Raw genomic sequence first — 27,321 nt, forward strand, 5'->3', positions numbered from 1 at the left:
GGGTTTAATCCTCGGTATTTCCAAGTACAAGAAAAATGTAGAGTTAATCTAATTCAGCATATAATATCCTCAGCTCTGTGTCTACAATTTCCAAAGACTCCCACCTAGCAAAATGACAGCCATAAGCAGATCCAGACACACCACCGTGTGTGTGTGTTCTTCCCTCTGCCTACTCAGTGCAATTATGCCTTCTTCCAATCAACCTGATCTCTCCTTGGCGTTCTCTCACACACAGACACAGCTACGCTGCTCTTGCCACAAAAAACTTCTAAAGACAACAGTAATGGGTGCTAACTTACAGTTCACTTCTATTCTCAGAAATCTTCATTACTGTTTTTTTTTGCAGCAATGCATAAATAAAAGTTACATTTGGTATCCCTTCTTAGCACGGCAAACTCTAGCCCGAATCTTACTCATTCTACCTAAAAAATTGAGCTAGTTCAGAAGAATATTCTGACAAATTATATTTCAGATACCTAGGATAAAAGGTCAGCATGTGCCATAACTTTAAATAGAACTACTATTTTGTATCAGTCCCTCCTTGGATCCAAGGAAAGGAGAGCTTATAGGACAGTAACTCTGAGAAGAGTTCCTAACAGAACACCACCTCTGAGTTTAGTGTTGAAAATTGTGCCAAAGGATGCAAACATCTCTTATTACAGAAGGTTTGTTTCTGCGTGCAATTATTTTTTTTTAAATGATAGACAAAAAGATATCAGGTGTTGGGTAATCCGGACAAATAGATCAGTACTGCCTAGGTATTTCCTACACCATCGAGGATACTGAAGTTATTTTTCAAACTCAATAAAATATGGGTAAGTTTTCTGTATTAAAAGAAGCAAAAATTAATACTCGTTGGAGCTTTAATTAAAAACATAATTACATTTGACAGCTAAAACAACTGTTTTTTTGGAAAAATAAAACACATTAAAACCTTGCTTGTATACTACAATAAAATTTTACAAAACAAAAACTCAAATAGTTCAAGTACAGCCAGTGTACAACTAAACTAGTTAGAAAATATAACTTAATAGTGATTTGTTTCAAAATATACATCATGTGGAAAAAACCTAGAACCGAGAAACCAAGTAATTACCAGGTTTCAAACAGAGTTTCATCAAAATGAGGTAAATCTATGTCACCAGCCGTCGAGCTTGGTGCTGAAATGGAGAACAGATCCTCAAGGATATCTTCTTCCCTGGGAGGGCTTTCAAAAGCGAGCTTTTTCACACCGGGTTTGCTCACAGCATGGAGTTCATAGTTATTGTCCTTCACAGGACTGTAATAATTGTGGTCCTCGCTTGTCACTGCTGCTTGTGACCCAGCGGTCTCCTCCGCAGGCAGCGCTGCTGGGCCGCTGCTGTCCACCATTTCCATGTACATGCACTCATCCTCACCTCTTGGAACCTCCGAGGAAGCAACAGTGGAAGTGGGGGACAGCAATTCTGCCAGTATTTCATCGTTATTATGGCTAGAGCACCCTGAGGTCACACTGAATTCAGAAGGATTATCTGCAGCATCGATCTGATCCTGCAGTTCCCTCAAGAAGCTCTGCAGCAACTCGCTGTCACTGTGAGGTTCGGCCTGTGGCGGGGTGCTCACGTCCCCACTCACAGGTTTTCCACGTTTCATCTGCTCCACTGCCAGTCTATCGAGCGAAGCCAACTTCTTCTTCTTAGCATTAAGTTTTTTTAGCAGTTTGAGGCGAAGCTTTCTTGTTTTGTCACTATCCGACTCTTCCACCTTCCCAGCATTATGGCTTGGTGAATGGAATTGAGTCGTTTTACCAGAGGTACTCAGCGTATTTCCCGACTTATTCCAAGCTGGGCCTTCAAGAGCAGCACGATTTTTTGCAGGAAGACAAGTGCCTTGAGAAAACCCTCTGAAATTTGATAAAAAATTAGTACCATTGCTCCGAGGAAGCGATGACTTTGGGGCCTCAGTTGCTTTGTTCACGCCTCTGCCTTGAAATCCCCCAAAGTTACTCGCTCTTTTAACTGGCAACGGCATCTCATTTAATTTTTGCACTGAGGGAGTTTTGCAACTTCTCTCAGTCTTTGGAGCTGAGGCACTTGAAGGCATAAAAGAAGTATTCTTGCTTAACATTTTTTTTACCCAGCTTCCAACAAATCCTCTTTTTTGGTCTTTGTGCGAAGGCTGAAAGGAATTATTATCAGCAGAAGAATTTGCAACCTTAGAATGAACTACAGTTTTGCCTGCATCTTTCAGGTCAGGTGATTTTTGCCCAATATTCCCTACTGGTGGCATTTTACGGTTTATCTCTAGTTCTGAATTTAAACCACGTTCTCTGTTAAGTAAATTAGCTCTGTCATCTGTGCTCTGAGCAAGTGATGAATCAGGTGGGTCGGGGCTGTGATTTTGGGGCACAGGAGGGGTGATATTTGCTGGGTTCGACTCTTGTAGGGGTAAGCAAATGCTGGAACTTTCAGGTAGCGCGCACGTGTTGTTCATAGCTAGACCAGTTGCAGCAATCTCACACGGAGTGTTAGGTGAAAGAGCTGACTCCTGCTGTTGCAGCGTGCCCATTTCAACAAGGTCATTCCCCACCATCTGTCCGTTGGACAGTGATTTACACTCCGAGTCAACCTGAAGCTCTTCAAGCATCAGCGTTACAAGATCATTGTGTGCCAGATTTTCTAAGCCGTGATGAGTTTCAACCTCAGCTACCTGCTGTGGTTTCTTATATGGAATTCTCACAGAAGCCTCTTCGTGATGTTCTGCAGGTATTTTGTCTACGGCGTTATCAAAACCACAATGCAACACTGAGGAACTTGACTGTGCGTTATTAAGAGGCGAATCTTCAATGTTTTTCCTCTGAGCCTCAAAATTCTGTTCTGACACACGGGATGTTTTCTTCTCCCAGATAACAATATGAATCTCTCCTGGAGGAACTTCAAATCTTTTATGTCTCCTGCAGTATGGACCCTTTAAATCATCGCATTCAAGCCAAGTTCCTGAAAAATAAATAGCAACCACTGTAAAGGCTCAGAGACTTTTAAAATTGAAGTCACTATCCTCTGACACTTGTCAAACATTTTTATTAACCCATTCCCCTGACAGGCAGAAAATAATCTTTTTTTTTTCCTCCATTCTTTATTGCATCAGAAGAAAAACAGGAGGTTTCCACTGCGAAAAGATCACCCACGAGCAGAATTTGCAGCAATATTATTACAGATCAGTGTAGGTCAACCAAAACACAAAGCTAAGTATTTTGTCTGTGCTAACGATGTTGACATCTTGACTGAAAATATCTGCACACGCCTGAGAGAAGAACTACCTCTCAAATTAAGTTTCTCAGTAGAACTTTTCATTGCCTGCGTGGGAAGCAGGGGCGGCTTAAGAGAAACTGCTCATTTTAGGAATCTGCCTCGTCACCTGCAAATTATTCACAGGTCGTGAGCAAATATTTTATAGCTTTAAAAATTAACAAATAGATTTACAGAGCATATACACGATGTATAGGATATTCAAAACCAGGTGTTTCCCAGCTGTTTCCTCTATTTCTTCTTAAACTCGGACAGTAGACGATCTTCATACTGTCAGAACACTTCATAAGACAGCACCTCACTTCCTCTGCACAAGCACGAGAATCAGTATACCGTGCTTACACAGTATTTTTTAACTTTTACAAAGTTATGAAAGGAAAAGACTCTACCCAAGTAATTTCTGCCAGTGAGGACAGAACCCTGCTGAACAAGTCAGTTAAACCAAAGTGAAACCTTCACCCCAACTAACAAAGTTCCTACAGGTATTCACAAAATCCTAACATGAAGTTTAGGTTTAGGATACAAAGAAATCCTTGTTATTGGATAGGGACAGTTGAGATTATTCAATAAACCACTATTCAATGTGGAACTCAAAGTATTATACCAGAATTTATGGTTCTTACCATCAGGATTCAAAGCCCAGGTTATGAAATGCTTCTTATTTGTTTGATACTGAATAACAGATGTTATTTCGTAGAAATCTTTTTCAAACTGAAATGAGTAATTCCTCAGGTTGTTATGTGGCAAGCCTTCCACAAAATGTATCATTAGTATTGGGGGTATTCTGATAAGGAGACAATAAAGAAACAGTTTATTACAACAAAATAGTGACAAAAATCCCTCATGGAAAATTACAGCGTTCATCCTTATTAAACACTCCTTGTGTTTTCAGCATTTAAGTATTTATCAGAGTTTAAAGTTCTGCATCTCTGTAAGCCTAAGGTAACTGTTTGTTTTTGAAAGCGACACTATGTTCAGTAAATGAGGTCTCAGAAGTTTATTTATTTTATTTTTGAGTTCGCATATTCAAACTTACTTTTCCAAAATCATCCGTCTTCTCTGAGATCTGTCACTGCAATTGTTACAGGGAGCAACGTGAACAGCATTAAGTGGATGCCAATCGGGGATTATATTTGTGAATGTTGTTAGTGTTTTCCTACATCTGGAAACACACACACACAAAAAAAAGAAAAAAAAAAAAAGAAAGATGACTTGCTGATCAGAAAACAATGACTATACGCACTTTACAAGGGGAAAAAAGTCACAAAAACGTTGTGACAAAGACAAATTCTATTCAGATGATGCCATTTGCGTGAATTCCACTGTGACTGCATCGCATCCAAGCGAGCGCTGGATTCAGTTCTGCCAAACACCATCAGTCCCCGTTTGTTCTCAGCAGCTCCGCGACCTTCAGTTGTGCATTATTTGCTCTTTGTCCCTTAGCATGTTATCTCTGCTTCCTTTTCAGCGCAAGGCAGAGCTTCCACCAGGATCTGCATAATTTACTAGCTAATACAGAGCTTCAAGGAGAGAAGGAAGCGGTAACAAACTAGCTCACAATACACGTGAAACATGGAGTTATTTTCAAAGGACAGTACATTGAGAGCAAAGATTATGCAGAAGTTATACTGTATGGAAACACAACGTACGGGATATGAAGTAAGGTAGCTTCTTCATTCATTAGCCACAGGAAGGAATTCCTCTTCATTCAACCTACCCCAGATTTTTCAACTTTTTAAAAACCACAGTATGTAACAAAAGCTCTTGAACACATCTTATTAACCAGGACTACAAATTAGCTGGCTGTCTAACAGATATAATTAGTCCCTTTGCATTTGTAGATCTAAAAGCCTATTGTATAAACTTTAGATAATGGAGAGAAACAGGTGTTTTTCAAGTAAAATGAGCTGTCTTCTGAAGGTGCCTCTTCTTTTCTGTTGTCTCTTACAAGGAGCCTAAATGACTAGCTGGCACCTGCTGCTACCTGAATTAAATCAATTCTCAAGAAATTACTTCCTTGTAATAGTATTTTAAAACATATTATGTAAGCAAATCTCTGATTCTTTTGTAATCCACTTTGTCATCCAAGCGAACGTTACAGAAACCCTTCAATAGCAAACGTGTGCCAGGCACACATTCTTTAGAACAGCAACAATCCGTACACCATCAGCAAATGATGAGAGTGAGCATGGCCAGGGCCTTGCAGTTACCTAATATTTCTTTTTTAATTAAGAATTAATTAACTCGTTTTCCTAAGACATAATACAATTAAACCAGTTGCAAATGATAGCCTAAAGAATCACATAAAACATCACCAACAAGCTGAAGCTGTTCATAACCCAGAGATGTGAAGAAAAATCACCTAATACATGCAGATTTTAAAAAGTACGGTACAACAGTTACACAGAAGCTGTATATTTATAAACCTCACCGGTCCTGGTGTTTGTAGCCACAACGCATGCATTCAAACTCCCATGAAAATGAATGCAAAAATAGGTTCTCAGCTTGATGATCCTGTCTTAAGAGCAGAGGGAGTCCAAACACTGGACTTTCTTCCTCACCTTGAAAGACAGGGCAGAAAAAAGAGCCACGGAGTTTGAAATCAGAAAACAGTACTTCAAGAAGGGAGATAAGCTTACTGCTGCGATTCTAATTCAAGGAATCCCTCTAAGGCTGTACTTGTAACGCTCACGAGCAAAGGCATTGATCCATGTTACCAGGTTGTTCTCAAAGACAGTTTCATGAATGCAGCACAGTTACAAAGACACAAATACACCCTCTAAACTTCACAAGCAGTAAATAACAAATCAGCTAATCACGCAGTAAATTATGTGTGTCACAAATTGCAAAATGTATTTGCAAGCTGTCTTGCCCGTGTATGTACACACATATTTTTATGTGCTGACATGCTAACAGGCTTTACGTGTAAAGTTTTCCAAAAATAAATACTGAGCTGCTGCCCTGACTACTTACCCAATCCACATTTAAGCAGAGGCTGAAGCTGAGTAAAAATTCTGTTTCTGATTTCATTGAGATGTAATTCTGCTTTTGGAAGAACATCTATGGAAAAAAACACATATGCTTTCATGTATTTATGTGCAACACCTCTACCCTTTCACACACGAGTACCCCTAACATGCACTCCCTCTCTGCAAACAGATACCTTTCATGTTGATCAACAACTGCCTAAAACTGTTGGTAAAAATAGACAGCGCTTCGTATTAATTGATTTGAAAATTAGAGAAGAATTTACAAAAGTTGTATGTTTTACTGCAGTCTGCTAACCCAAAACAACTCAACCTGACTTAAATTATGGCTAAGAGTGCATACCGATAGCTAGATGGTAAAGACACGTAAGATTAATGCAGCCAAACATTACAAACCCTAGAGGTTTGGAGATTAAGAGTAGATTTTAAAACCTAAACATTAAGATCAAAAGCACAAAAATTTGCTTATGTGCTTTGGAATGACATCATACAATTTGTAATAAGGCATTTAAATGTTAAATACTACGTTCCTAAGGCAGCCTTTTCAAAATTGTTAAATTTTGAAATATTTTAAAATTTGTATATCTGTATTTGTATGTATTTTAAATTTACAAGTTACAATACTTACGCATGTACACACTATAAGCACAAACAAGAACATAACTTCCACTACACAATCAGGATCATGACTTGCACAAATTAAAGGATTTAGAATAGTTGTGGGAACCATTTCTTACTTATAAATTTTATGTGTATATAAAAAAGGTAAAAACAGTTTCTTGCAGCTCTCTTGTTTTTGATTGTTTCAGAGAACAGCCATGTGTAAAAGATGCTGAAAAATTAGATAGAAGGGCAAAATCAGTACAACACCTATTCTCCATAATAACACTCTTCTTCCAATCCCCTCTCCACTGGTGCCCAAATAAACTAACCTGTTTTGCAGCAATTCCTGGAAAAGAAAAGGTTTAAGCTGTCTCAAACACCACCATATCGCAGCGTCCTTCCTAAGGCAAGCAAGCTAACATCCCCACAAAGGGCTCTTCCATACCAGAGCTCCTTTGGAAACACAGTAGCAGCATGTCAGAGGGGAAGGAAAAATCTCTCAGGTGTTGTGACAGCAGAGGGCTTCCAGGTAACATCTGAAAACCTAAAAATCAACCTTTCTGGTAAATAGCAAATATGAACTACTACAGGATTTCTTTGGATTTTTTTTTCTGCCTCTTCAACGTACTTTTTTCTCTGTCACAAGGTGGATTAAACCTTTTTTGATATGCCCACTGTCCTTTCCAGGAAACATACGATATTCTTTAAGTTGTCAATGCTGTTTTAGGACTACAGTCTATATATTCCAGCATACATTTTTGCTGGAATGCCTACTGAAAACAATTTATAAAAGGTACTGGCTAGCCAAAGATCTGCAGTAATTCTCTGAAGGCTGATCTCTTAGAAGTTCAGACTTGCGACTCCAATGGGTCCAATCAAACGGACTAGGAAAAATAAATCTTAATGTAAGAGCCTCAAACTGGATTGACAGTACAGAAAATGATCAAAGGCCATCCTAATAGATTACAGTGACACATCCTCCTCTAATTCCAGCTGTGCTGCATAAGAGGTTGCCCTCAGCTGCTCATTGTGGCCTCTGTGCTTGGAGATTACAGCCCTTGAATCTGTTAAGCTGCACATGTGAGTATTTACTAAAACTTTCCAGACAACATAAACCAGGTTAATCCACAACCAAAATGATCCAAAATGAAGATTAAGACTTAAACAGCATTGCAATAGTTAACCAACATAAGGGGAAGGATAAAAAGTGTGGCTCAACTATTTAATTCACAAATTCTCTACTTGTTATCACGAAAATTGTCATGGATACTTAGTATTTGATGTCTGCTTTCAAAGTGGGCACCTTTACCCCAAGCTAAGCAATTGCAGAGGTCACTGGGAATCTGCTAGATAAAGCACGCAACTCTGCAAATTCATGCTACTGAGCTGGAACTCATTCTTTTGTGATCTTGAAATAGAAAGGAGGCCTATTTAAGTGCACTGTACTAAATTCCAAATATATACTTTAGATCAGATCAGTTTGCATATGAAAAAACAGCAGCTGCATTTACTCACCTTTTAATTTACTCCTTTTACAGGTATTCAGAAGCACAGTTGCCTGATTATATTTTGTTAAGAGTCTCCGGAGTAAACATTTTTCATCGTCACATTCTTCTGCTAGGGCACATTTTAATGTCTCTAAGTGTACCAACGCTGACAAAACGCAATCCAACCAACAAAGATTATGCCTGTTTCTCCACTGCAGACATAAATCCGTGTTATTCGTGGAACCTTTACCACTTCTGAGCAACATTTCAGACGTTGTCGTGCAGTGTTCAGAATTTGGCAAGAGTTGCTTTCTGGGACTAGGAGTCTCAGGCAGATTTTCTTGATGGCTGTCGGTGTTGCGGGTTGTTTCAAAACCCACCTTCTGCTTGAAGGACTCCCCATTACTAGGATTTTGCTGGTCATTTTGTAACACATCGTGTGCACTTAACTTGGGGATAGGTAAGCCGTTCGCACAGTTTTTGACAACAGGGTCCGTATTAACAGGCTGCTCAACATTTACCACATTATTAGTCCTGCCTCGTTTCGGATTTGATTCAACGGGAGAAAAGCCACTGATATCACACAATTTCCTTTTCTTATCGGTAGATGGAACTTGGTGATTTTCTGAATCGGCAGAAATAATGATGCTGTTAAACGGTTTATAACCAAGTGGGTAGATACACTAAAGGGAAGGAAGAAAGTTAGAATGAGATCTACAATGCAATTTCAGGTGAACAAGAGCTAAAAAAAAGTACAAACCATATTCTCAGAATGGAATGTAGGACTTGTGTGAAGTGATATTTTAATGAAATCAATACGTAAATTCAACATATGTAAGACAGACAGAGAATTTCATCCAACTACTGTCCTATAAGCAATTGTGAATTATATCTATCAGTAGTAATAATCAACGTTGCTTTTCCAATAAAATCCAAACTCTCCACTTCCAGCCCCAGAAGGACACCCTAATTCTGCTAAGGAGAGCAGAATTCTCTCCTCTCTGCAAAGTCCATTCCTTTAGGGTACAAATTTGGCACCAAGGTATCTTTCAGTTCAGCCCGATGCACTAGACCACATGTTGTTAGGGTCTGACAAACGTGGCTGTTCTGCAACTGGGAGAACGCAGTCAAATCCCCATCTCTGAAGGTGTAAAGCCTTATGGCAAAGGCCACAACACAAGCCAACAGAACTGGTGATCAGTGTAATACCTGAGGATTCTCACAAAGAAAAATGGACTCTTGAAAATTGATGCGGTAAGTGCGTAAAGTTTGGATCTCGCCCTTGGCTTTGCAGACTGGACAATATTCAGACGAACTTATCTCCACAGAATTACAGCTCTAAAAAAAAATAAAAGAATAAAAAAAATAGCTGAAAAACTTGCTCTTTATATATTATCCCAAGTTAAGACATACATCCATACCAAGATAGAAAAGCAATGTGTAACTTCTAAGCATGTAACACCCAACAGAGTATAAAAAAGTCAACTAGATTAGGTTTTGTCCTTATTTATAAGATACATATTCATAGGGTAGAATGATCTTTGTGAATTTATCTTTTTACTTAAGCATTCAAATATTTAGCAAGGCATCTTTAACAACACAATTTTGCAACATTTCATTCTAGTTATGCTAAACCAAAGGACACTTATTGCCAGGGAACACAAGCTCAGATCTTTGAACTATGAATAAGTTCTCATAGGAACGCACAGTCATAAAAGTAGTGCTCATATTAAGTTCATAGACACAGATCTGGTTATAATAATCTTTCGCCATTGTTATAGATTTCCGTGGAAAATAATTTGGAGATTTATTTTGACTTTTTTGTAAAATTAAGACCAATTAAAAATCTCTCAAAGCAGAGAAAAATATGAACTTTGCACACATGTAAAATAAGTTTCAACTGACTTTTCCCAAATACCCCACCATGTGGAGTGTCGATTTCCCTATACCAGTCCCTTCTCCAATCACTTGCAAACCATTTGTAGTCTTCTGGGTATCCATCACTCTGAGCCACTGGCTAATTTATGTCACTTGTAACAATGTCATGACCACTAAGGATTTTTTCAAAGACTCCTGAAAAATAAGAAGCGAATACAACAATTAAAGAAAAATTCAGTTAAATTTTGGAGAAAAAAAAATACACCAGCAATAACGCAGCCCATATTACCTGTGAGAATGAATTCAGAAGAGTATTTTCTCAGTGGAAAATACTTATTTTCTAGCGCATATTGAACTCAAAACTTTAATTTAAGTCACACACCAGATTTAACAGCTTTAGGCCCTGAATTTGCAAACTTATCTATTCTTTGCACCCTCAAGGTCTCATTTATTTTCCAAGTGCACTATACTTGGCAGAAATGTAGACATCTTGCCCAGGCATCTCAACTTACTGTATCTAACCCTCAGAATTAAGGAATTTCTTTAAAAATGGCTACAATGAGCTCTCACTGTTATAGATAGAGGAACAAAACAAAACTAAAAGCCCCCAAAACACTTCAGCAGCTTTCAAAACAGTGACTTTAATGCATACTAAACTATAAAAAGTTTATCCTGTTCTGTTATTTTAATGATGTTATAGTCTTCCTAGCAAACTGAAGTTCTGCAGTCTCATTGCTACATAAATCTATTCCATATTTTACAAATAACATCACAGAGTCCATTTCATATGATTTCCGGAATTCAGGGCCAAATTTTGCCTTTCTCACACGTCATACACACACACACGCACTTATGGTGTAAGACTTCAGTAAAAACAAGCTAGACGCATCAGAAAGCAGCTCCTTAAGCCCTTGTAAACCCATTCCTTGGCTGGCACTGAAGCTAACTACATCTTGAACCAGCCAGAAAAGGAGTTTAAAACTCCAGGAACCAATTCTTCTGTTCCTGCTGACTTCAAATGGAAAAATAAATAGAATATATATACATATTTCTGATTCAGAAGGACGTTAAGGCAAATTGAATAGCAAAGTCATCAAGGTTAATATCTTCCTTTGAGCCATGACTGTTTCTTGTTCAATACTTCCACTGACCAACAACCTTCCCCACAGCGTGACGCCCCTTCAGCACTTCTTTACCCTACAGAACTCAGTTTGCAGTTCCTTTTGAGAAAAGGCATTCTTGGAGACCTGCACGAATACCAGTTCAAACAAAATCATCCCTAATACCGGGCAAAGGAGACCCTACAGAACTGGACAGATTGCTAAAAATCAGCGGTATTAACAAATTTTAAGAAGTGCAGCCTGCAAAACGTAACAACTCTTTTCCAATGAATCCCCTATGACCACTTGAGAGGGTCAAAACGAGATGCTGGTGTGTCCTGCTGACACTTTCGAGGTGCTCAGCAGCACTTTTCAGAATTAACCAGGCTGCAGCACAGTATAAACTGACTTATAAAACTAACGGTTTTAACCAAAGGTGAGAAAGTATCAAACCATGTATCAAGATTATGTTTAGTTTTCAAAGTAGGGTGAAAATGTGCAAGCAACATGGTCCCAAGCTCACTCAAGGTAAAACTTAATAGATTAGCTAACAGTATATAAGTGTATTGGACTACAAAGAAAAGCCAAGCTCTCCAACTTCTGACATGGCAGCAATGGCACGATGACACCGTGCCTCGCCTCTCTATTACTCCTTATCTAGCTAGGACTTCGTTTTTTTATACAACTAATGAAGTTGCACAGGTATCAGTCCTACTAAGATACACAGCAACTTTATGCTCCAAACTATAGCTAATAGGAAAAAGTCTCTAACTTTTTCCAGAGGGCTTTTATACAACTCCATGGCCTGAAGCAGTGTCAGGCCTCTAAAACAAACAAAATATGTAGATGACATGACTGGAACCCTAAGCAATTTCTCACCACATAAATACAAATCATCTTGACGCACTCTGTATGTTGTTACTTCTGCTCTTCTTTTTTAAAGTTTAAATACTGTTTTGAGATGTATGGTGCCTCCTTGGGTGACATGGGTAGTAGGGGGATGGTTGGACCAGATGATCTTGAAGGTCTTTTCCAACCTTAATGATTCTGTGATTCTATGAATCACCCAGCAGTAGCGCTACAGTGCATTTATTGCCCTTCTGAATGTAATAAACATTAACAAAATTGTCATTTTTTTTTTTCATACATCAACCATCAGTGAACAAAATCGATCTGCCAGCCCGAGATGCACAGAATGGGTCCAAGGGGTGTGCCTGTACATCAGCACATGTAAAGTTACAGCAAGCTACTAGCAGCCACTGCACAAAGTACAAAAACTGCACATCAGATCTGCAGCTGCCATGAAAAATAGCCACCCAAAAGTCTGCTGGATGAAGGACTGACACAACCCATTATAGTAATGTGTAATATCTGCATTACAGATAGAAGTGTGCTTTCAAGCTTACTGGGTCATGCTTTAAAACATTTACACTACTTTTCTTATTTAAAAAATGTAATGCAAAATGTGCTGCGGACCTGGTATAATTATTGGGCTGCTTATGGTTCCCTGGGTAGTTAAGTTGATCTAACGGCTCACTGCTGCATGATAGGGATATTTTTGCTCTCTTTTCTCCTCTTTCCTACTCCCACACTATCCCTGGCGGCTCACATCCTCACCGGGCTTTCCACGAGCTAACTGAACACACAAAACAGCAGGAAGCTCAGTAAAACACAGCAGTTTTTTCTGCTATTTTTAATAAGTTAAATCGGCCTATGAGAAGGTCTGATGAGCTCTGGAGGGAAGAAGACAGAAAACATGGAAAGTGTAAAGGACTTCTACACTAAAAGGGACCTTGGCTTGTTGATAAGAGGAGCTATGCCTTGTGACACAATAAAAACAAAAATCATCTACAAGCTGCAGGTGACAGAACAGCGATCACATTTCAGTGAAGAGAAAATCTCTCTGCTTAAAGGTGAAAGGGACGCTAAGAAGGAAGTCCTTGTAAATCACCTCACAAGTCTTCATTCCTTCATCAAGGGAATATTGACAGGAAAGGATGGAAAGAAACAAACTAAGGTCTGAGGAGAAAAAGTCATGCAAGTTTATATTCCCTGTGTTATATATGTGTTCTTTACATGTCTTTTTTTTTTTTTTTTTTAATCTGAAACTAAACAAAAAAATAAAGAAAAAACAGTGATGTTGCAAAGTAAAGCAGCTTGCAATGTGATTGCTGTCCTAAAGGATCTGGACCTCTCTGAAATGTCCTGAGGTAAATGCTTGGATGCGTGTATAACAAGGGGACAAGGATTAAGCATTTTATTGCCATGTCATTGAGCCCTTGAGAAAAAATAGTGAGCTAGGTGTCAAAAATAGAGCCTGAACTGGTGCAGTTTATGCCAGTAAGAAATGCAAGGTCTCAGGAAGGGGCTCGGTGCAGGCAGAGCCCCAGCCTGGGGGCCAGGGGGGTCAGGGCTCCAGCCGGAGCTGGCTGCTGCCCTTCGAGACCAAAAGGCATCCAGGTGCTTCAGATAAAGCTACGGTTAAACAACCTCCTTAGTTTTTAGTCCACATCCAGTGTGCTCCACACTACGGCACGGCTGCAGAGGGAAGAACACACGGTTAATGGTCAGAGCACAGGCAAGGAGCACATGGGGCACATGCGTGCGTAGACACACCGGTCCCTCACCCTGAGGGGGCTTTTCCCCAGCAGTGCTTCCAGCCAGCGCTCCCTGAGGGCACACACGCCATAAACCCACGGCTACTGACAAGAAATACTCAGTCGGCATTCAGCACCGCGCCCGCTCCACCGCCACCTCCCGCACAGCCCAGCCGAGCCGGGACAGGGCTGGACGCCGCACTACTCACCCGATAAAAGGCTCTCGGCGTCTCCCCTCGCTTCTTTCGCTTCCCCGGGCTCTCCGGGTCCCCTCAGCGGGCTGCCCTAGGCGGGCTGGGGCCGTCCTCCATCGCGCTCCTGCCGCCCCACGCCGCCCGCCTCAGCCGCGCAGCTTCCGGCGCCTCCCCGCCGCCATGTCGGGAGCCTGCGCGCTGCGGGCTGGGGGGGGGCGAGGGGGGCTGAGGCGTCTGCTCCTCCTTCTCCTCCTTCTTTCTCCTCCTCCTCCTCTTTTCCCTCGGTGGCGAAGGGCTCAGCTCGCTGAGGTGGCCGAGAGGGCTTCTCCTGGCCGGCCGTGGAGGTTGGGTGTGTGGGAGACGAGGCTGGGATGGCTGGGTGCTCGCCCAGCGCATCCCCTCCCCTCCTGGGGCTGCGGGGGGGCTGGCACCGCACCCTCGGTCAGGGTTTGGAAAAAAACAAAAAACAAAAAACATTTGGTGTTGTACGCTGTACATCGTGAAATTCATAGTCTGTTGGCTCCGTGGTAACGTCTGTAAGCTGGTTTTTGCTGTCTGAGTGCTTCCTTCTCTTTGCGTAGCGATGGTTTGAAGTTTGATGTTTTTGGGGTGTCTTTGCTGGAGGGAGCTGTTTGCCTGGCTGGAGACTGATTGCAATGACATTTGATAATAATTTTGCAAGGAGTACTTTTTAACCTTGGCTTTCAATCCATTAGTCTTGATGGTTTCATTGCAGAGGATCCACTTCTTTTCCCTAGGAGCATAAAGCGCTTTGGGGTACGCTTTATAGGGGGGAGCTGGCCCTACAGCCATCGAGGCCAGTGCTCACACACAGCACATCAGGCATGGCATGTGCGTTTCATCTCTTTCAGTTGTTTTATGAATGTTAAGGCTGGTCAAATAATGCAGTATGTTGAATAATGTCATGGTGTAACTTAACTGGAGCTGTATGCATGCAGTGATTTTCCTCGTGGCATTTTAGGACGCTGTGCATTGTGGTTTCAGCACTGGTAACGCTTACTTACGGTCAAGATACAATGTTTGGATGTATGAAAATTACTATATGTTCTGTATATTAATTTCAATAATAAATTTTAGCTTGTTTTTACTTTCACCAGGGTGACTAGAGCCCCCTGTTTTGTTTTGGGCTTCCATCAAACATGAGTGTGTGCTGCCTAACATCATGGGGTAAAAGCTGTTTGCTTGTGTGGATTTGAGCTCTCGAATGATTAAGCAGGCTTCTTCCCTGCTTGTTAGTGTGGACTGACTTTGAAAAAGCCCTGCTTTAGATTGCAATTGTCTGATCGGTTGGAATTTGTGACTCGATGCTGGTAAGATGTTATGGTCAGCTAATGCCTCGTTTTTCTGCTTTGGTTTGGTTTGGTTTTGTCCTCAGCTGTTTTGGTAAGTTAATGTATGTCTCAGGTATTTTCTGTATCCTGGGAAGTGCCACAGAATAATTTGCTGGTGTTTCTCCTTGATGTGCAGGTTGAATAAAGGCAGGCTTGGGCCAGAGAAAGAATCCAGACCTGAGTTTATGTATGTGAAGAGGGAGTTTCCCATGACCTTGAGGAAGAGTTTACATCTTGGCAAAGAAAAGAAACAGCTCACAATACAGTAAATCTTCATTCAGCCTGAACAAAACAGCGCTAAAGTAATAGTTATTACATGATGCAAACTCCAGAGTTACCAGGAATTGGTTTGGATGTTCCAGATGTGGGCTGGAAGGCTTTAGAATCTAGTCAGGCTTGCGATTTGTTCAAATGTTGTTTCCTCTGACATGGTTTGGCTTGACTAAACTTAGTTTAGTTTTAGTTAACAAACTGTATGAGCACTTGATTTGACTACTGGCTGTAGTTCACATGGGAAGAGTAGAAGGGGTTTCTGATAGGATTTTTGAAGCTGCTTGGGTTCAGGCAGGTGTACTATCTATCTGATTTAACTTTTGTGTCAGTGTCCTCTCTTTGCAGTCTTTTCAAACGTAATCTACCCACTTTGTAATTATATCTGCAGTAAAGACTTTAAAACAGTTTAAGAATTCATTTTCATTTATTATATTTCTAAAAGGCATGTGTGGAATGGGCTCTTTCCATGACTGAAGCCTCCTCAACATGGGAATTGAGCATGTGATGTAACAGGAAAAAAACTTCCCTTCCTTTTTTTGTTAGTATATTCAGATATGGAGGAGAAAATTGAGTTATATAGAGGCTTTTTTTACACCCCATCCTAAGGTGAACTCAAAAAATGAGTGGTGCTAAGGCTTGATAAACATGTTGTTTTCAAATCTGTACCAGGAATCATTACCTGGAAAATAATTATGAATGTTGGGGAAATAATATTCTGGGTATATAGATAGTAGACTGTACTGAGGCTGAGAACATATGCCGTTCATGTGTGTCTTCTAAAAATATTTTCACATGCAAATTACATACCCGTTGGCTGCTTGCTTCTAACCAGATTGTCTCTGCATGGCTGATGGTTCCCGAGAAATCAAATACGGAGTGGGAGGTACCAACTGAAAATCTTTGCTTTGAACGTTTTGTTTTTCAGGGTTTGTGTTTGCTTCTTGTTTTTTTCTTCTTTTTCCAAAAACTAACAAAGTTAAAATTTAGAGGTACAAAGTACCTTTTTGAAAATGTAAGAAGAATCCAATAACTAATTAACTATCTGTATACCTCTTTTTTTTTTTTTTTTTTTCCTGTTTAATGCTTAAATACATCAGTAATGTTATGTTAACATTATAACAGGAAAGTTTACAGTCATGATAATCTCAGTTTTGGTAGTTTTTGTGTATATAATATCCAGATTTCTGTGATTGTAAACCTTATTGCATTTCATAACTAACTTTAAGTCCACAAACTGGATTATTTTATTACTACTGATGTTACTGATGCTGATAGGTACTTGCAGTATCCCTTGGCCTTTGCATCCTAGGATTTCAACCAAAGAAAAGGAGGCCTTTTTTGAGATGAGGGTTTTAAAATCACTAGCCAAAATATGCACTTGGTTCTTTTTTAGCTGCTGACCTATTTAAATCCTTTTTTTTTTTTTTTTTTTTTTTTCCTGGAGTAAAAACCTCTTATAAGACATTTTAATGGCTATTTTGCTCCTGAATTTTGAAAATAAATGCTATGTTTACCCTACTATAGTATCTGCAGCCTTGACAAAGGAAGAGAAATCAATTCACTGCTCTGAGGTAAAGGTTTTGTTTGTTTGTTTCCCTGACTCTTAAGGGTGGTTCTTATTTTGTCATCCTTAACAGGAGCATCTTCTCGCTCTGTAACAGAGGTGGAAACTGTTATAAACGGAACACTTTAAGCTTGATGCAATGTTCTCGGTAATCATGGCAAAGATTTCCATTTGGGAATTGCAGCTGCTCTTCAAAATATTTTTTCTTACATTTCATTCAGCTCTTGGAGTTATTTTACCTCCCTGTCCTACAGCCTGTATCTCTCTGACTCCAATCCAACAGGGAACGGTAGTCAAAACTTAGCAGGCTTTGGAGTTTTAGAAATGAATTGCTCTCAGGAATATGTCTACTGGGAAAGCATCAGTGATGCAATGCAGCTTCGACAGTGTGAAACCAGGGATGCTTTTTCTGACCGTGGTCGCTGTGTTTGTGTCCTTAGGACTCCTTCAGTCCAGTTTGGGTATGTTCCTGTGGCATCACGGTGTTACACTGCAAGTCAGCATAGATTTTAGTGCTGATGGGAGAGATTGACTTGGACCCAACATGAGGTGATATAACAGCAGCCCAGCAAAATTCAGGGTTTTGTAAGTGCCAAGATCGTTCTTTGTTGGCCTGTTTATAACAGCAAGGACTTCAAGAAGTCATCTGGAAGTCTGGAGATGCATTGGTTAAAAGACAGAAAAATAAAAAAGATTAGGGCAAGCAAAGTGTTTTGAAATTAAGTGAAAAAAATCATGGTTAATACTTCATGCCCAGATAAGATGTGCTGGTTTCTGGTCTCATAATATTTTTTGTGTGTGTTTTTGTTTGTTTTACTGATGTCGGTCTCCAAAGGTTGATTTTACTTGAGTCTCCCTTTTCCCTTTGTTTTGGCTTTGTACTGGTTTTCTCTTCTGCTGCATGGAAGTCTGAGATTTCTAAGGTGTGATTTCTTTTTTCTTAGTTTTGCTTGTAGTTTGAAATGATCGACTCGTGGCGGATTGCAAAGCCATTTATATTGGTAAGGTGACTCATGAATTTTGAGAGCAGCACGTTTCAGCAGTAGCATCTGAAGGTGGTGTTTTGCAGGACTCAAGAAAATCAGGATGATGCTGGTTTGTGCTGCTTCTCTTTTCTGTGGTTTTATAACAGGAAAATCAAATTACACCTATGCAAACGTACAATGTTGAATCTAACATATGACACTTTAAAAAAGGATCTAGTTACTTCATTCGGATTTCAAAATTACTTTGGAAGTTGCCTGCTTCGTTTTCTTGAAAACAAGCAATAATCAAACACATTAATAAAAGATGAACCCATATGAGTTTTGGAAAGTTTCTACATATCCTGCCTGCAGAATGGTTTAGATGTTAGTGGAATGAAGAATATTAAATAATGTGCTGGCTAAGAGATGAACCAGAATCTTATTACAGTATGTAACTTGCTCCAAGACACTTTTTTTAAGTATTCTAGTTTGTTGCTTTCAAGCTTTCAAGATTTTCAACTTCTGATAGTTGGAGGAGTATGAGAAGCCTTGAGAAAGGAAGAGGAGCAATGATAAATTTCATGAATGTTTTAAAAGTGTGAACTCATTCATTCTTGCTTATCTAGTTAAACATGTATTGACATATTGTTACCTGTCCATCACAGACTTTTTCCTCTAGTCTCTTATATACTCGAGCTAAAACTTAGGAGGACAGTGCCAAACATTATTTCTTAGTCCTCATACTTAAACTCAGATTATTTTTTTTTCTCTCTACAAACAATTTAGGAAAACATCCTGGGTAAGGATGTTTGTACTGTTTTAGTTACTGACATGAATGTGCAGAGGATCAAGTTAGACTCATCTCTTTCTAGTAAGTACTACATAAATGCAAAATATATATATATATTCTCAGCAGTTTGAAAATACTTGTCCCATCTCATCTTTCTTGAATTGCCAACATATACTGTGTGCTTTCCTGATTTTTCACAGAATTGCATGAATCTAGATAGTTCGTTAAGTTCACATACAACTAGTCCCAGCAAACTTAAAATATACCTGTAAGCAAAGCCTTTCCTGTTTTTGCATTGCCCTCTGGTTTGGGGGTTGTGGGTTTTCTGTTGTTTTGTTTGCGTTTAAGTCTAAAAAAGTAGCACAGGGCTTAGTGTTACTGTGTTTTTGTGAAACAGCTAGTGAGTCTGAATTAATTCCTTTAGGTGGGGTTGGTCAAACAGAGAAAATAATTGGTCTTTGTGAAGTGCAGGACGTAAAACCGGACACGTGAACTATCTGTTTTATGGTAGTGCTTGAAGGCCACATCAAGACTGAATTTGCTGTGCTGGTTGCTGTAGGAATACGATTGGTTCTTCACCCTCAAAACCAAAATGTTAGGCCTGAAGACCATTATCCTTCTCAAATAAATAAATAAACACAAATTTCCCAAACTGTTTGTAAAGCATTTTCCTATAACTTAGGTCCTCCATTGTTTGGGGGTGGAAGGGAGGTGGTTGGAGGAGGAAACAAAACCAAATCTGTTACTCTCAATATTTTTTTTTCCCCCCTTGGTGCCCAAAATATCAATGGTTTAGCTTCTAGCTGAAACCACAAGTTGCCACCTCTGGTTTGCTGCTGTAAACTTATCACCCCGCCAATGCTCATGTGCTGCAACCTGCTGGCCTGATAAATGGATCTAATTGCATGTCCTCTTCCCTGTCAATCTCTCAACCTTTCTTTCTGCTTTACAATTAGAAATAATACACTCCAGAGCCGTGGTAATGTTCAGTAATTGTTCCCCATAAAGCCTAATTTCCACCTTTGCCTTTAAAACAGAAGGGGCTGGCTGTAATTGTCCCTTTCAGCCTGACAGTGCTTTTTCCTTCTGCCAGAGGTGGTATTAACTGGCCACGCAGCGAATTTTCATACAGCCTGCAGCGTGTTAATGGAGGAGGTTTTGAGGTGCGCTGGTGTCACATCACTGGGATACTGGGGTAGTCCTCTGTACACGAGGCAGTGTGAGTGACGTTCAGAGCTGTCTTTTTGTCTTCTTTTCTAGTCCAAGTTGTCAAGAAAGTGGTTTTGCACTTTGACAAAAACTCAGTCAACATCTACTAAGCTGCTGCTTACATAGCAGCAGTACCTGGCAAGGTTTGCACATATCTGTCTGTATGTGGTATCACAAAAGCATCCCCATACTTTGTTCCTTCCTCCCTCAGACAAGGGGCCAGGACAGTCAGTCGTTACTTGGTGTTCAGGTTTTAAGCTTTCTGTCTCAACTAGAATGTCACAGAACATACGGGGTTGCCATAAACATGCAAACGCAGTTGTTTTTGTTGCCAGCAGGTATTTTTCAGTGATTTTTTTTTTTTTTTTAACAGGAAAGCAACATAGTATTAAACATACTATTAAAAGGGAACCTGAACAATTAGTAAAATCAATTATTCAGCTTTATTAAGCAGAAAAATATCAAATAAATAGTGCTTGTTAATCAAAAAGTATTTAATATGTTTGTCAAGATTATAAAATAAAAATATCCAAGATGGGAATTTTATATCAGTAGTTTTAATCTCAGGTCAAATAGGGACAAGCCCTCGATGCAATCGAACTAGTACTAAAAAAGCCCTCCATGCAATCAAACATACAGCAGTGGTCGTTAATGAGTGCTTTGGGAAGGCAGGTAAATAACGTTTTGAACAAGTTTAAGTTAAATTTAAGAGCAATTTAAAAGGTTTTCAGTGCATTTCTTAAAATATTGACGTTTAAAAATGCCTCTCAGATGGGAGAGAGCAAGGTTATCAACGCTGCTAAAGTGCATAGCCAGTCTTTTTGCACATCCTACTGCTCTTTTCCATGTTGTTGTTACTATTTAAAGAGCCTTTTTTTAGTCTTCAGTAGTGTCCACAATCAACAAAAATCACCATGAAATCCTAATGAATGAACCAAATAAAAATATTCTGTACTCTTTCCATTATATAAACTTAGTTTTAAATAAGTTGTATTAATATCTGAGGTTACTTATATTAGAAGGAAATAAATACCTAAATAAAATCATTCTTTAGAAGATGAGTTTTTCTTTTCTCTTTAATTAGTGTCCCAGAGTTCGTGTCTCACTGTATAGTGTAAATTGTTACTGTATTTCATGCTTCAGAGGGATGTTACTGGATTAGTGTAAGGCAAACTGCCTTTGTAATTCATGTTTGTGTTGTTGGATAATCATAGTTCTATAAAATATATCAGCTTTTTCTTTTTACATTTGGATTGTTTCAGTGATTTTATTTTTTTATTTTAAACTATCGGTGCTATGCCATATTAAGTCACTTCTTCATGCGTGGAAAGAAATGGTATAAAACTGAGTACAAACCTGAACTGCTGGTGCCAGTGCTGCTATTTTCTCCGGTTTTATAGGTATCTCTCAGACCAGGACCTCTATCCTGTACTCATCAACCCATGAGACCTAACGTGAAGCCAGGACCCAGCCGTGTGCATCCTGCCTCACTCAGTAGTTCGTCACCCCCTACTTCACTCCATCCTGTTCTTGTACACCAAAACCTACTCACATACGGCTGGGCCACTTCCAAAATTACTCTTAAAACAGAACATGCTTAGCAGATGTTAAACATGAAATAAAAGTGTATATACTTCTATACTACATAAGTATATACACTATATATTGTATGTATATATAACTGTATATATTGTATATACTTAGAACCATGGTGCGTTATAGTATATAAGTACTGTGTGGCAAATAACTGCTCCCACAAACCCTTCCGCAGACAACTAAAGCCCTCAAAGGCAGTTGAGTGCATTTGGTTGAGGATTACCTGCGATTAGTGGTCTGCAAGGTTAAGAGTACGACCTGTGCCATTAATGAGCACTCGTGTATTAACGCTGCTTTGAGCAGGGGGTTCAGCTAGGTGACCTCTGACGTCTGTTCCAAGGAGAAGTTTGTGATTATCACACTTGTGTTGTGCAAACAGATACTTCACTTAAAAACCAACATATCAGTTGTATCAGCTAACCCTTGGCAAATTTGTTGCAATTAATTTTACTTACTACATCATGGTGTAGCATAGAGATGCAAATGTGGCCCAAGTTTAAGGTTTAAAACAGAATAAGGAGTAAATCCATGCCTTTTCGCATATTGCATCCAATTCCTCGCATACAGTTTTAGATGAAACTGAATTCCTTGTATTCCTAGCATACAGTTGACTCGGTTGCAGTTCTGGAACTAATTCAGAGTACGTAGTGCTTGAAAATGCAATGCTTTATGTGCAGCTGAGCTGTGTGAAGGGACTTAAACTTACTTGGACTATTTCATGTGTGGCTAGCACTGAGGTTGTAACAAAGCCATCATGCAGGTTAGCAGCCTGAGTAACAAAGACTCGAGGCCTAAAAACTAAAAAACCTGATAACTTTCCAAAGCATCGACTCAGAACGTGATAGGGAACTCCTATATTTAAAAACAACCAAACAAAACTGTGTAAGGTTATTCTCTGTAGATCCTGAATATATGTAGATGTTGCCACAGCTGCTTGAGTTTAATAAGCAATACATGTCAAGTGAATTTTCCAGTGAATTTTCCATTATTTCAGAAATGGTATTTTGATTAACACTAGTGTGAACCTTCTCGTTGAGACGTATGGGGAATTTGTGTGGGTTTCCTTCTCTTGTCTGGATAAAATTCATACCTACTGGTACGTCCTTAACTGTTTCCATTTAGTACTGTTAATTATTGACTTTTAAGCCGAAAGTTAGTGATGAGGGAGGAAATCTCCAAATTACTGTCTGTAAAAAGCCAATCACTTTCACACGCAGGTGACCAAAACTGGGTTTATGCAACTTTTTAACCCTTCCAAATATGTGATACAGCCACTGTAACAGAACGGGGTTGTGCTGTCTCGTTGCAGTGTATTCAGGGACATACTTGGTTGCTTGTATGCTTCTATTAAGAAATTAAAGGTTGACAGTGCTATAGCTGAAGTAAGTCATGTGTTAAGGACTTGGCAGGTCTCCTGGACTTTCTGGGGCTGTAGAAAGCAATTAAAAGGAATAAAAGGTGCTTGGAAGGAGCCAAGTGATTTCTTTACGTTATTCTTCACCACAAAGAAAGTTGTGGCCATTCTGTTGGTCTCAGACAATGGTGATGGGATGTTATCTGATTATCGGATTAGAGAACCAAAAGCTCAAACACTCGAATAAAGTGCTCAGGACCCCAAAGCCATGAGGACTGGATGCCATTCAGTGGTGCTAAAGGATGAAGTGGCTGACCTGCTAAGAAGACTGTATCTCGTTAGGATGAGACGCTGTGCCAGAAGACCAGGAGCTGTCAAATGTTGCAGGAACCATAACTTTATACAGAACATGAGGAATGGATCTGCAATTTGCAGACTGAGGACTTAAATTTTAATGCCAAGCAAACAGATTTGAATATTTTGGATAGTTTGGATAGCCCCGTAGTTCTGTGGGCACAAGATATAACAGAGCCTAATTTCCTACGTAATTATACCTTGGAGGTGCCAGCTGCTGCTGGGGTGTTTGTGAGTTGTGTTTGTGCTCTAATAGTGTGAGTATATGCTGCAGCCTTTACTTGGGGTCGTGGCTCTGAAGTTTACCTGCCTGGTACTTGGAATTCAGAGCTCCCTGAATGCTTATTAACCTATAAAGCTGTCCGAACAGTGGTCATTTCATTCAAGTTGCTTCTGTTCTTGAGAAGAGACGTGTGTAGCCACCTGCCATGTGTAGTTCAGCCTACTTTCCTAAACTTACAGCGTATGGCCTCTGGTGCAGCGACTTGGATCAGAAGATTGTTCCTGACTTCAAGAGGAGTCTTGTGAAAAGCATTAGTTTTTAACCCAAGTTAGTTCATCAACACGGTGTAGTGAGTCGCTCCTCAAGCAGATACATCTGCATGCTTTGAGGATGTGGCACAAGGATGAGAATAAGAATGAGAATAAGCAGCAGTAGGGTCTTACCTGTTTGAGTTAGCACTTCGACCACCATAGGGGTTTGTCAAATTATGCCTCTAGAGTTTACCTTAGAAGTCACTAACCTTGTCCTCAACTAAGTGTCCAAAGTAAAATATTGTATACGTTTGGTAAAATGAGAGAAAGTTGAGGGCAGTCACCTAAAATTGGACACATTAGCATAATAATGGTAGGTGTCGTTCAGTATGTGCAGATAAAAATAACCCACAGTGGAAGGAATAACTTTGAACTACTTGAAGATATTTCTAAATTATAAGTAAATGTTGCAAAAACAGGCATATCATTATAGGTACCCTGGTGAAAGTTTCTTCTCAGTGCGCCCACTATGAAAGAAAAAGCCTTACAACTTATTGTAGCAGTGCTCCTCAGTAGCTATAAATAAAAATTCTTTACCTGCTCAAATGAAGTGCCCATCTGGTCTAATTGCAGAAGTCATTTATATTTACTTTATCCTCTGTGTCTTTTTTTTTTTTTTTTTTTAATGTTATTGATAAATAACAAGTTCCTGACGACTAAGTTAAGTCTTTGCAGTAAGTTTACATCAATGAGGTAAAGCTGTTGTGTTCCTTGCTTTCAGTTTGTTTTCTTCAGACCACCTCTACATTTCCCACAATGGCAATACATTCATTCTGCCATTTGGAGGAGCCTGTGCCACAGAATAATGATGTGAAGAAATCGAACTTCTTTGCAAGGAAGAGTCTTCAGTTGTGAACTAGTACCCATGCAGCGAAGAGGTGCTTTGTTAAGTTCAGGTAAGTGCTTTCTCTTTGTTATTTTTTTTTAATTATTTGCCTTTTGTTATGCTGGCATTTGGCTCAGAATAGCATACGTGCAGTGTCATGTTGGAGCCTGTCAGGCTTTGTGTTGGTCATTTGGCACATAAAGTATCCTGGAATTAAAAGGCACATGCTGTAGCACGCATACTTACAAGATACATGGAGGGAAATTATTGTCTTGAAAATCATTTTAGCATAATTTCTAATCTCCGGATTAGAAATTATAGGTGGTAGCTGGTAAGGATGGAGATTATGATTATCATAATGACCTGATTCCCTTTTGCTGCATCTTTTTCGGAGGTTTCTTATGTGTTTCTTTATATTCTGAATTAAATATTTTGCAAAGCCATTGTTGTGGTTAAGGGTGTGAGTATTCATAATTAGGTCTCAAATCATTTGGGGAAAATAATAAGGAAGTCATGGTCACATTTCCATAACTTGGAATATCTTCACTTTTTTTTTTTTTTTTTTTTTTTTTTTTATTATAAAAAATCAGCTTTTGACTTTTCTGTAAGAATTTTTTCTTTCCTAAAATGGATCCTTAATTTCTGGCAGGGTAACATTGACTCAGGATTTATTTTAGATGAATGGTTGCTGTATATTCCGGGAGTTGTTTTGTTGGTTTTTTTTGTTTTGCTTGTTTGTTTTTTTTCTAGGCATCCAATTATTTTTATAACATAATAATGACTTCACAGCATAAATTATTTTATAGTCATATTCTGTATGGAAAATGTTTGCAACATACATTAAATAAAAAAGTTAGAAGTAGAATAATAAAAATACTTATGAATATTTAAGCACATACTGGAATTTCTTTACCTGTGTTCTCATTACAAACTGCAGGGGTTCTCTAACTGGCTATGGGTTTAGTCTTCCAACTGGTAGTGAAACTAGTTGCTTCTTATCAAAAAGGCAGAGTACTGTTTGTCCAACTTCTCAGTGGTGCAACCAAATCTAGAACCTTTTTATGATACCTGTCTTCGTTGCTATATTACCAGATCCCTTGCATATATGTGCATACATACATACATATATGTATGTATATATACACACACACACATTATCACAGAATTGCAGAATTGTCTAGGTTGGAAGAGACCTCAAGATCATCAAGTCCAACCTCTAATTCTAAAAACACCATTTGTCTAATAACTCCAAAAATCCCATTTGACTTGCTGGAGGTACTACATGCTGAGAAGTACTAGATTTTAAAAATTTATTACTGTCCTTTTGGGTCCAAAACCAGAGGCTGCTATTCTGCATGTTTATGTGCATGTGCCTAACTGTACATCAGTGTCGTCCTGGTACAATGCTGATTCCTAAGAGTTTTGGTGACATAAAAAGAGCAATACGTTTTACTGTAAGTAGAGGCGATGTGAGGATATTGTTTCAAATAAATGTAATGGATAACTAAAAAAACAGAATCTAGTTAAGAAAAGCCTTTGAACTCTTAGTAAGGTACTCCAAATATGGATAGCACCGGTGAAAATGAGAATTTTGCTTCAGTGAAGTTCTAAAAGTTGAAATGCATTTATTTCAATGAAATAGTCACCAAAAAAATCATTTCAGAGGCCATTCTTAAATTTTCTGGTTTTGCTTCTTACTTGGGTGTATACCGCTTGTTACACTCATACATTATTTTCAAAATACTTTTTTATAAATGCTGCAGAATTACGAAAAATGAGGAAATAATGCATATGGCTTCATTTGTTTTGTATATGTAAAGTGAGCTTTTCCTCTTGAATCTTTCAGCGGAACTGTTATTGTTCCTAACACAGTCTCCTGTACATGGACAAAGTTGGTTTTTCTTCAAAAAATAAACAGAATGCTGTATGTGAAGAGTAAAAAGGTAAGGCATTTGATTGCTATTTCAGGAAGCAGTTAAAAGTAACTTCAATAATTTGTAATGCACACAAAAACACAAAAATACATGATTTGTTATGCATCATGAAGTGTCAAATCTTTTATATCAGTTTCTGTTGTTTTTTTTTCATCTCATGGGTGGAATTTCTGAATGTATTCAGCTCTGTGTTCTAAATGTGTTCCCAGAAATCAGTGAGCTGACCTGAGTGGGAATAAAGGTTGGTTTATCTTTAGTGAGACAAAGTTAAGTCATAGCTAAGTAATTTTGAAATCCCATCCTTGAAATACCAGGTCTTTGACATTCAGTGGGATGAGAATCTCAGAACAGACTGACTACTGTGGACTCCTAAACTACAGTTCAGGTAAATAACTTCTTTGGAGGAGGAACTTAAAGGTTTCTTCTTTTTTAAATTA

The 27,321-nt window shown here is 39.0% G+C and overlaps 1 protein-coding gene and 1 long non-coding RNA gene across 11 annotated transcripts in view; one reads left to right on the forward strand and one right to left on the reverse strand.

The window, feature by feature from the left end:
- Positions 1-930: 930 nt before the first annotated feature.
- Positions 931-14,278, reverse strand: USPL1 (ubiquitin specific peptidase like 1). 3 transcript variants are annotated; one of them, XM_032194715.1, is made up of 9 exons: positions 14,149-14,278; positions 10,270-10,437; positions 9,574-9,702; positions 8,393-9,047; positions 6,261-6,347; positions 5,719-5,848; positions 4,324-4,449; positions 3,911-4,071; positions 931-2,975 (listed from the first exon to the last, which is right to left on the reverse strand). In XM_032194715.1, exons 2-9 carry the CDS (start codon positions 10,363-10,365, stop codon positions 1,093-1,095), a joined length of 3,267 nt encoding a protein of 1,088 aa, XP_032050606.1. In that variant the 5' UTR covers positions 10,366-10,437; positions 14,149-14,278; the 3' UTR covers positions 931-1,092. The 3 variants fall into 3 exon arrangements, with proteins under 3 accessions (XP_032050606.1, XP_032050616.1, XP_032050599.1); XM_032194725.1 differs by lacking the exon at positions 10,270-10,437 and having other exon boundaries at positions 14,149-14,191; XM_032194708.1 differs by lacking the exon at positions 14,149-14,278 and having other exon boundaries at positions 10,270-14,139.
- A 136-nt stretch (positions 14,279-14,414) lies between these two features.
- The window catches only part of LOC116490986, a 38,568-nt gene continuing 25,661 nt past the window's right edge, over positions 14,415-27,321 (forward strand). For 3 of the 8 annotated variants that reach the window (XR_004253446.1, XR_004253447.1, XR_004253440.1), the window contains exons 1-2: positions 24,764-25,020; positions 26,797-26,893. This is a non-coding gene — a long non-coding RNA (uncharacterized LOC116490986). Of the gene's footprint in view, positions 14,483-24,763; positions 25,021-26,796; positions 26,894-27,198; positions 27,270-27,321 lie in introns of those variants that run through there. The other 5 variants (XR_004253444.1, XR_004253445.1, XR_004253442.1 and 2 more) reach the window with 4 other exon arrangements.

The sequence above is a fragment of the Aythya fuligula genome, chromosome 1 (genome assembly GCF_009819795.1).
Source record: "Aythya fuligula isolate bAytFul2 chromosome 1, bAytFul2.pri, whole genome shotgun sequence".
NCBI lineage: Eukaryota > Metazoa > Chordata > Aves > Anseriformes > Anatidae > Aythya > Aythya fuligula.